We start from the raw sequence: 11,133 nt of genomic DNA, 5'->3' as shown, positions 1-11,133 counted from the left end.
AGTATTGAACACATAAACAAAAAATTAAATAAAATTTACACATTTTTAGATAAAATTACTTGTGTGTTTATGCACATTTTCCCTGTAACTTTACTTGTACGGTAGTCCGCAAAAAGACAAAACAGTAACAGCCAACTTTGAAGCCACTCGTGGACTACATTGATTAGCCAGAATAATTGGTAAACAATCACCTACGGCTCAGATCTGAATGACGGCGCCGTCAAATTTCCCGTTACGGACTTCACACGTTTTCCAAAACCGTTAACGGAGTTAACACCACACAACTCGCCCCATAAAAACCATTCAGAACCATCATCGTCATCATCCTGATCACTATTGTCTCTATAACATTCTCTCTCTAGAACTTACTGAAACTGAGAAAAAAACAGATAGAAGAAGAAGAATTCATCCAGAGAGTACGTATAGAGAGAGAAAGTAGAAATGGCTTAGAGAAAGAACAAATTCTGATAATTGAGATCAAAGAGTACAGAAATAGAGTAGAGATTGAGACGTCTAATATATATACATATATGCGGGAGCGTAAAGGAATTAGAGAGAGTGCAGCAATGGAGATGGCTCCAGTCGGTGTTACGACCAGAGCTCGAGCTCTGGCTGTGGCGACGGCGACCTCCGCACCCGCCAAGAGGTGGAAGGCCGGTACCGGTGGCGGAGAATTGAAGTTAGTTCAACTAAGAAGTCGCCGCCGTGGAGCTGTCTTCAAGCAAAAGAATTCAGTTTCGCCGCCGCGGACGTCAGGAAATTCCAAACGTCGACGGAGTAACGTAGTGGACAGTCGGTGTTCGAGCGAAGCTAGCTCCGGCAGTGTTCCGGCGTCTTGTTGCTCGAGCAACGGATCGATCTCGGTCGCGAAGGAGAGCTTGGTCAATTCTGTAGATCTGAAGGTATGTGAAGTGTGTCATTGATCTCCTCTTGAAATGAATTTTTCGTTTGAATTATTTAATTTAATTTTGAATTTATTTATGTAGGAGGAGAGTGTTGAGTTTGAAACATCCACCTATAATATCAACGGCAGAGAAAGGTATTTACATTGTTTTAAATTTTCATATTAATATAATTTCTTTTCTTCACGTCTCTACAATTTGAATTTCAAAAGGAGTGAATCATAAACGTTCGTCTCTCTCTCATATATATATATATATATATATCTTACATTATATCTTTTTCGCCGCCAAATTTTAGAAGACGAGAGACGACACCATCCAGCGAGCTTCGAGCTGAATCAGACAACATGGATCGGTCGACGGCAAAGACACCATCCAGCGAGCTTCGAGCTGAATCAGACAACGTGGATCAGTCGACGACAAAGTCAACCGGGGATGATAATTCTTCTCACCGGCGATCGTCGCCGGAGAAGACTCCCTCGAAAAGCGAAATTGAAGAATTATTTGTTGACGTGAATATCTTACAGAAAGAGCACCTGAAAGATTTAAAAGAGAAGTCAGTCACAGCCACTCATCAGTCAGTCAATTTCTTCAGCAAGTTAAATTACAATATATGAATCTAAATTCATGATGTTGCAGGTACAACTTCGACTTCGAGAAGGAACAGCCATTGGAAGGTCCTTACGAGTGGGTTCGACTAAAGCCATGAACACGAAGGAACATCAATGGAAGCCTAGATCAAGAAACGAAAACCAATAATTGATGGCTTCTTTTGAAATTATACTGTTAAATTCATCAAATATACTAATTAATTTTATTTTTAGCTCTCATTTTCGTTTTAAGTTCCAGTAGGAGAGCTGTTTTAGGTTGATGAACAGTTAAACTCTGTTTCTTCTGGTACGAAGAAGCTTCTAATAAATTACAGTAAATTTTAGCCCCAAATTTCGTGCCCTCTTCTTCTGTGCTATGTTCAGTACACATTCTGTGATATCTATCTTTCATTTCTGCAATTAATTTTCATGACAAATTGATCAGAACAAAAAAGCATATTTTTGTGGATTAGCTAGTTTGTAGTACTTTATTCCATTTAATCGTGATTGTTTTTTTGAATGGTTGAGATTGTTTTGTGGAGATTGTTGGGAAACGAAAGTGATGATAATTTGGTACAGAATAATATAATAAATATCACAGTGACTTGATGAGAAAGGAGGCGAATGGTATTGGTACTTTGCGGATGAGAGAGAGAGAGAGAGAGAGAGGGAGAGAGGAGAGAGAGATCAGAGACTGATTGCCGTGTAAGCTACGGACACGTGTTGAAGATTGGGAAAGCTGATCTCATCCCGTGTGATATTGTGGGAAGAGAGAGTCTACCAGATACAACACTACTCATGATTAATTTCTATATTTCCTTTATTACCCTGCATATACATACATATATTTACTGTACATATATATATATATATATGTGTATGTGTGTGTATATATATATATAGATATATGGGGGAGAGGTGGTCCTATAATTTGGGTTTTGGGAACTTTGAGCAGTCGCTTCATACTGGGGTGTCTTGGTTTTACAATGATAGGGAAGAGTTGCAAAGAGGAGGAGCACATGCTTGCAGATTCCAGCATCCTGCATTTTGATTCCGATTCTGATTCTCGCGCGAGGCACTTTATATAGCATGTAATAACATAGTAATATATATATATATATAATATTATTTTGTTGTTTATACATATGACTAGAGGAGGCCAATTTGGCCACTAGGATTGAAATTTGGCACCAATGAACCAATGACCAGTGGTGTAATCTCCTCCTTCAAAGCGGTGACTGGTTTGAGGCCCTTTGTGGAAGAATTTAAAAAATGTGTGTGAGAAAATAAATATGAAAATTGGCAATAGCAACAAGCAATCTGGCTTACTCCTAATTTCATTATGCTTACAATACATACTGAAATATATGTATATATATATATATATATATAGGTGCGTGAAAAAATTGGAGGAGAAGAATGATCATATTGGTAAAATATGAAGAAAACAGCTTGAGCTCTTGCGGGAGAAAGTGAGAATGATTGCAAATGGAGAGGGGGTCAGGGGAGTGAAGCTTTCCTGATACGTCTCATCTCTTTCGATTTGAATTCTAGACACTGTAGTTTCACTTAATATGCATGAACTGGATTGAAATTTTACTAAAGACATAGGCCTGTTTGGTGTAGCTTTAAAAAATAATTTTCAAAATTTCACACGATTCAACTGTTTTAGTAACTAACAAAATTTTAAACTCATACTGTTCTTAAACCTGAACCAAACACGTTTTGTACTACTCACTTGATTTGTAAACTAATGTAGTTTTTTTCCAACACATAATATCTGTTTTCCAACTGTGGGAGTGGGTAAGTTTGCATATAAACCAAGTTGTTTGTGGGCTTGAGTCATCTAAGATTCAATTTGGGCCAATTCGTTAAACAAACGAGTCAAACTCAAGCTCAATTTCTAAACTAGTTTAGGCTCGTATATATCATGAACATTAATTTGTATGGGCTCGTGAACACATATAGGCTAAGAGTCTTGAACTTTTGTTCATGAATATATAGGCTTGTGTAAGCTCATATAAATTCATGAACACAAACTCAAATCGAGGCTGAACGAATTTTGTTATTAAACGTGTCAAGCCCGAGCTCAGCTTTTTGAGCTCGTCACGAGCATGGTACCAAACTGTGCTCATTGTGAGCCCACAAATGAACAAGCCGAGTCCAAATAGACTCAAGCTCGGCTCAGTGGTTCATTTGCAGCCCTACCTGTGGGTGAACTTTCGAAGAAGAAGAAGAAGAAGAAGAAAAAAAAAAAAAACTTTCTGCTTGTTCATAAGGATGGTAGGGGGAGCATGGTCATGCTGCTTGCTCAAATTGAACCGATTTCCAGCCAGAATCAAAAAATGATATACACAACTGAACAAAGCCTCTAATCAAGATACATATTTACACTATAACCAAAATGATTTCATAAACTATGAGCATCTATAAACACAAAAAGTGACAAATTGATTGAAGTTCCTTCTACACAATTTCGACAGAAGCGACTGATCTACTAGAAATTGATCGGATGGAACCCTCCTTCTCTATCGAATATATAATTAAGGCCTTCACAATCTGGCGAAATTTCCTTCTGTAAGTGGGAAACTTTGTCACACTTCTTATCATTCCCATCATCCTGTCAAAAGAATATCAGCAGCATTCGGAGAATTAGTCATCTTCCATCAAGAAAATTGGAAGGAAAGAGCTAAAGAAGTTTCATTTAGGAGGAAAGTCAATAGAAGTAATTGAAATAAAATAATTAACATGTCCATTTCCTGTTATTAAGTGCCAGAATTAGATCATGTTTAGACATTGTGTGCCAATTTAATCATCCATCATCATGTTTTAAGGTTATAAATCAAGGGTTGATCTTGTCCTTCTTAAAAACAAGGGTAAATTACACTTACCTCCCCTCGTTTTGGATTATTACATTTGCGTCCCTTCCAATTACATGTGTGTGACAAAATGACCCCAGCCGTTATGGTTAAGTCTGATGTGGCAAGTTTTTTAGCTATATATGACAAATATACCCTTCAAATTGGGGGTATAATTGTCTTTTCGCACCACAAGCATTGGACAAAAGTGTCTTCCCGGCCAAAAAAAACTTGTCACATCAGCGTTGACCATCCCTGGCCGTAGTGAAAGTGACGGCAAGGGCAGTTTTGTTGTATATGTAGTGATGACATTTCTATATACACATTCTAATTGATTACTCTTGACATATTCCTCTTCGCCGTTGAAAGTTTTATTCCTTGGGAGATAAGGTTACCAATTCCAACAAATAGAATTAAAGACACCATCTTCAAATAACAAACATGCCAAAGTCAGTCATGTCCTGTATAGGTTCTTACCTTCTGCTGATGCCATCAATTTGAGCAGCTCTTACAGCATCTACAGGTACTACACTGCCATTTTTCCAAGTTTCCATGTGTTGTGTGTCGCTTCCGAAAAGAACAACTTTCTCCAGAAACCTTACCTCACCTTCTCCCAATTCCATGACCTTGATCTGTTCCTTTAGGACCATTACAGGTTGGAAGAACCAATCCAACAATCTGTCATGGGGTCTATTAAGCTGGGTGATTTCAAGATCATCGAGAAGCAATAGACCATCCGATCGAGCTTTAATGGAGTGAAGGAGAGTCTGAAAAAATGCATAACAAGGCAACCCGACACCAACAATGGCTGCCTCATTGCCATTTTTTGTCTTCAACCAGTCATAGAGGTCTGCCGGTGTTATCACATTGGCATCCAACAATTCCTTACCCCTCATTTCACACGACTTCATCATGTTTCCCCATACCTGTGGCATTTTGAGCCAAAACATAATGGAAAATTAAATTAACCTAAAAAAAAAATAACAAAAAAGAAAGGAATTAGTTCTTACACAATAATCATATATTTTTTTTTTTTGGGAAATTCACCTAATGCTGGCTAAATCCAGCTTTTATGATGCTCCAACTCTCCCAATAACATAATATAGCACCCATTCTTTTTATTGTTTCTTCTGTTTTTGCCAAATGTAAACACAGCAACGATCTACATCAATAATAACTAATAATACATTTAGTTGTTTATATGCAATATATGACACCGATAATATATATTGACAAAGTAATTCACCCTGAGAAATCAATAAATGCGAAAATGAAAGAGTATGGAAATTTTTTTCCTTTTCAAATTCATGTAGCTTGTCATATTATTCATTTGAAGAGATGGTTTTGTATAAAATCTAATCTATTCAGTATATTCATCTTTTAGCATGTATTCTAGACTGCAACATTTATATATATATCCCAATGTGGCAGACAAATTCCAACGGTAACTACCCTCTTGCCATTGATGTTCGGTTAAGATTTTTAAACTAACTGCAGTTTTCAAGAAAGAACAAATGTAACCTAACAGCACAGGAGCTCAAGTGAACGCATTACATTATACAAATTAAATCTCAAGTCAAAGCATTAGTTCAAATTTTAGAAGCAAGAAATTTTCTTTCAACTCCAATAAACCTAACAAATTACAGGTATGAGATCTCAAAATGAAGAAGAAAACCCATATTTGTGCCTCATTACGAAAAAGCATACCTGCACCATTTTCACTTCTTGTATCGCCATTCTAACCGACCTTGAAGATGATAAGCTAGGCATAAGTATTGCAGGTGCTTCTGTGAAAACAGAGGTGATTCTGCCTTCAGATGAATTATTCTTCCCAACAGAGAACTCTGATGTGGGAGAGACTTTCTTCTTCCGATATCGGGGCCTGGCAGGGATAAAGATGATTTCTACCGTTAAACATTACCCAATACAGTGTAGAGGGCCTATAAAAGCATTGTTTAACAAGTTAAAATGAAAATAAGAAATGACTGGACTAATGGTTACTTTGGGAGGATAGAACCCTCTCGGAGGTAAAGCCAATCATTAGTGTACTCATCGAATTCAGCAACCATTGCAATCACATAAGCAACACCTTTCCGGAAAGACCTTTCCTACATTTACATCAAGGTTTACGCGTTAAGTCAGTGTTAAGGCAGCACTGCAGCAAAGTTAACAATACAAAGGTTATATGTTTGGATTCAAGCAGACCTGATATACTATAACTGCTCCATACAATCCTATAAAGAAGCTCGAAAAAACAGCCATTATGATACTCCCAATTACGACTAGTGGCCACATAAGGATTGTCAAACCAGCAATCGGTATACAAGCTGTTTCTAGAAATGGACCTTCTCTGCTGATTAGGTCATGTATCAGCCGGTGCCAGCCCTTGAACAACATGTATGGACTCTTGACGATGGCAATAGCCGTGTAAAGTGGAATCTCCACAATTAGTCCCATTAGGCCAACAATTATACATCCGGGCACATATATAAACCTGCAAGATTGCTTCAATTGAGTGAATTCTAATTCTTTCGCACAGCACAAACAACTCAATTATTCCATTTTTTTGCATCCATCGTCATGTTGTTAAAAATTTTGTAATGGAATACTAATTTTTTTTCAAATAAGTGAATTTTTATTCAATTTTTTTTGCATCCATTGTCGCGTTGTTACAAATTTTGTAATGAACATACTAATTTGATAGCTATGAAATTCAAATTACATGATATTTCACCTTCCTAATTGCAAAATAAGAAAACTTTATAATTCAAATACCAATTAAAAACAACATTACCTAAGAGGTTGGAGCTCATTCGAACAGGGGGATTCGCGCAACTCTCTCAAGTAGAGTGGGTATGAATGATAGCAAAGGTCAGCAAAATCTCGAACCACGGTGCAGCTCCCTTTGATAGTTCCCCAAGTCCCATCCTATTGAGGAAAAAAAAAAAACAAAAACAAAAACAAAAAAGGACCAAAAAAAAAGGGAAAATAGTTTAATTACACACCAAAAAAAAAAAAAAAAAAAAAAAAAAAAAAAAGTCCTAATAGGGTGACAGATAGGGAAATTTGAGAGTTTACCACAACGCAATGGAAGAACTTTTTGGATTCATTCTCATGTCTGAAGGCTTCAAAAGCAGAAACCCAGGGAGTGAAGAACCCATAGCCCACTCCCACAAGAACACTAGCAGCTATGCTCAGACCCAACCAAATACCAAATAAAGCAGGCAAAGCAAATAGGATAGCTACTTTAAGTGGTGCATCAAATCTACTAGTCCTGAAATTGTAAAATTTGTCAAAGAATTTAATCAACAACTTGAAATTCAATCTTCAATGATCAAAAGCAACATACAACAAATGTTTATAATTGAAGAATTGAAAAAAAAAAAATAAAATAAAATAAAAATGAAGAAGAGGGTTTTAGAAGCAGTCACTTGACAATGGTGTAGACAGTCCAAGCAACATGTGCAGGGAAGAGAACCAAAATCACACCAACATTTCCTATTATCAGTATCAAACAAGCAATTGGGCCCACCAATAAACCTGCAACATGCAACAACATATTACACACACACACATATATATACAAGAAAAATCATCAAAATAAAAGAACCCTTTAATCAAAATGAACCAAGAACTGCAAGAAAATTGAAAGTACAGAAAAAGAAGAAGAACAAACTTTTGAGTGCACCCAAACAGAGGGCAGAGCAGAAGGCAAAGACCACATAGATTATCTTCAACCATTCTTTCAAAGTGCTTGGCATATCTATCTATACACTAGATATTATAGGAATAAGAATACAACTCTGAAACCCAATTCAGATTTATAGCTCCTAACACGATTAGGCACAAATAACATGAGAGAGAGAGAGAGAGAGAGAGAGAAGAGAGGCACAAATAACATGAGAGAGAGAGAGAGAGCGAGAGAGAGTCGTGGGCTGCAAAATGATGACGGAGAGAGAGAGAACAAACGCCTAAAACCCAACCAGAATCAAACAGCAGGATACCAGCAAAAGATATTTAGAAAACAATATATATATATATATATAGAGAGAGAGAGAGAGAGAGAGAGAGAGAGAGAGAGAGAGAGAATCACCAGATGGATTGTGTAGAAATGTTTTGACTTTCCGTTTCATTTCTTTTTCATTGATCATGTCACTTCTATTGGAGTTTCTTTTCTCAGGAGGACACCATCAGATCACCACGTGGCATCTAAATGCACATATCATTGGGCCCACTTACAGAATCGAACCGTTCGTAGCAAAGGTGTATGTGGTTACCATACACTGGGTCTCGGGGGATTATTCTAATTTATTTATATTAGACTTGTTAGTTCTCCGTATGCGATTGCATATGCAGACCGCAGAGGCGTGAGTGTTGGGGCTGCTGCGCTGCTGTTCATGTGATTTACCATTTTCTTGGTCAAATTATTATACTAAGGAATTAGTTACAAATAGATACACGTTATATATATATATACTTCCATATAATATATATTTTGAATGGGTAATTAGTTGGAATTTCATTTTCAATTCTCAATAAATTATCAAAAGTTCTTAAGATAATATACTGTCATTATAAGTTTTTTTTTGTTTTATTTATTTATTTTTTTTGTTTTAAAATAAATGTCAACCTTTTCAATTTTATTCTTACAAAATAAGTCTCATTATTATTTTTTTAATATTATCAGTTTAATCTTTTTATAAAAATTAAATGAGGTTGATCAATTAAAAATATATTTGATAATTCATTCATCATTAATATAATAAAAAATTAACGAAAATCATTCTCTTAAGAAGTTGGATTAGCAAAAGGGGACACTTATTTGGGACTAATAGAGTATATAACAATAATAGAGTAATGCTATTATGAGGTCCCCTCCTGAGATTCCTCATGAGCTCTCAATTTTTTTGTCATGATTACGTACGGATATTGAGACACGAGTTCAAAAACGTGAAAGATGACTAAACGAGAAAGTTTTGTTAAAAAATTCATTAATAGTAGATCACATCAAAATTTTACACTTTTTTTCTTGTTAAAATTACATTATTAATTTTGACCGACCCGTGTAATTTATTGTCAATGAATTTTTGAATGAAATTTTAACTCTATAATCTTTGTTTAGTCCTCTCTCAAGTAGTTGAGTTCGTGTCTTAATATTTGTACATAATTATGACCAAAAAAAAAATAGGTGAGAATCTCATGAGAGAGACCTCATAGTAGCATTACTCTACTAATAAAACATATGTTTCATATTAGTAGTACATTATTCTTTTTCAGAGTGTCGTAAATTAGTTGTCTCATTTGTCAAGTCAAAGTAAAAAAAAAAAAAATTATCCTTTTGAATCTTCAAAAATCTCCCAACTTGGTAACATACCCATTTAAATTTAAAAATACAATGCCGGTAATTTTAAAAAAGAATAATGCATTAATTGCATATCCCCTTCAAAAGTTATAATATAAAAAATGAATAATTAATTGATTTGGAGGGAGTAATATAACCTTCTTCTTTTTTCAAAATAAAAAATAGTAGATGTTAAATGATGTTAGTAGATGCATAACTTCGAGTTTGGACACTCCAAATTACGTTAAGCTCTAACCAATTGGACTGGGAGACATTTGCCGAGGAAGTAATAACCAATCCAATTTGAAACCTAAAATTCGAATCCCCATCATTGTTGTTATTATTTTTTATTTTTTAGAAAGTGGTGTGAGTTTATAATATATCAAAGTCAAAACCAATTACAAGGGAGCAGGAAAAGAAAAGAACAGAACAGATAGAAACAACAGAGTAAGTATGTTGACAGGTGCACTGGTTGTCAAGAACTCAAAATCTGCACATATAAAATCGCCGCCTTGTCATAAAAATATTCATACCAAAATGTTTTAAGGGTTTGTTTGATTGATGAAAACAAACAGTGAAAAGTAAAAGTAAAAAAAGAAAAAAAAAAATGTAAAGTGAACAAAAGAAAAGATAGACTTTTAAAATGCATTTTTGATTAGTATGAAATTAATTTCTTCGCAAGAAAACTATAAAAAATTATCATTTCATGGTTTGGAATGCATGAACTTTATAAGAAAAGAAAGGCTATTATCGTAAACTTCAGTAATATATATATATATATATATATATATATATTTTTTTTTTAAGAAATCAAAATTTTCTTTTATTTTTTAATAATTTTTTTTTGAAGAAAATGTTAGGTGGTTATGAACAATTACTTTCTCTTAAAATTTTACTTTATCATGTTGTTCTAACTATTGACAGTGTTTAAAAAGAATTTTCATTTACTTTCTTTTCTTTTCTTGTTATTAATCAAAGTGAAGAAGATGTATAAGTATGACCAAATTCTGATTTGCTAAATGAATTTTGATATGAAATTTTAAGCATATAATCCTTATATTATTTTCTTTGTATGAGTCAAGTCTCTGTATTTTTATTTTTATTTTGACTAGAAACACACTCACATATCTACTTTGATTGTCTCTGTATAAATTTATAAATAATAAGAATCAAATAAAAAAAGTGAAAATTTCCTGAATATTATAAATGAGGTGCACCTTATTATAACGAAAAATGCTAAACAACACAAATTATTGTATCATGAAAATAATTTGAATTACATGGCAGATGATATGGCAACTTTGTGACTGATATATGGCAACTTAAATTTGTGTATTATAGAAGGGATTTTGTCTAGAGAATACATGGCAGAATTGAGAGAAAAAATAGGAAAAATTATTTAGTAAATCTGACCCTCACATAATTAAGTTTTAAGGTTAACT

The 11,133-nt window shown here is 34.6% G+C and overlaps 2 protein-coding genes across 2 annotated transcripts; one reads left to right on the top strand and one right to left on the bottom strand.

Moving 5' to 3' along the window:
• Positions 1 to 314: 314 nt before the first annotated feature.
• On the top strand, positions 315 to 1,844 carry LOC132266882 (cyclin-dependent kinase inhibitor 1-like). Its single transcript, XM_059767892.1, has 4 exons — positions 315 to 902; positions 987 to 1,039; positions 1,201 to 1,458; positions 1,542 to 1,844. Exons 1-4 carry the CDS (start codon positions 531 to 533, stop codon positions 1,609 to 1,611), a joined length of 753 nt encoding a protein of 250 aa, XP_059623875.1. The 5' UTR covers positions 315 to 530; the 3' UTR covers positions 1,612 to 1,844.
• Positions 1,845 to 3,879: 2,035 nt separating this feature from the next.
• LOC132266881 (uncharacterized membrane protein At3g27390) lies at positions 3,880 to 8,362 on the bottom strand. Its single transcript, XM_059767891.1, has 9 exons — positions 8,027 to 8,362; positions 7,782 to 7,890; positions 7,429 to 7,624; positions 7,145 to 7,278; positions 6,556 to 6,844; positions 6,352 to 6,458; positions 6,058 to 6,232; positions 4,828 to 5,276; positions 3,880 to 4,112 (listed from the first exon to the last, which is right to left on the bottom strand). The coding sequence occupies exons 1-9, from the start codon at positions 8,109 to 8,111 to the stop codon at positions 3,959 to 3,961; spliced, it is 1,698 nt and encodes a 565-aa protein (XP_059623874.1). The 5' UTR covers positions 8,112 to 8,362; the 3' UTR covers positions 3,880 to 3,958.
• Between the last annotated feature and the right edge of the window lie 2,771 nt (positions 8,363 to 11,133).

The sequence above is a fragment of the Cornus florida genome, unplaced genomic scaffold, assembly GCF_030987335.1.
Source record: "Cornus florida cultivar Cherokee Brave unplaced genomic scaffold, ASM3098733v1 CherokeeBrave_3.0.0_Hap2_Chr07, whole genome shotgun sequence".
In the NCBI taxonomy this organism is placed as follows: domain Eukaryota; kingdom Viridiplantae; phylum Streptophyta; class Magnoliopsida; order Cornales; family Cornaceae; genus Cornus; species Cornus florida.
Note: the sequence above shows the minus strand (reverse complement) of the source record. Positions and strands in the feature narration are given on the sequence as shown.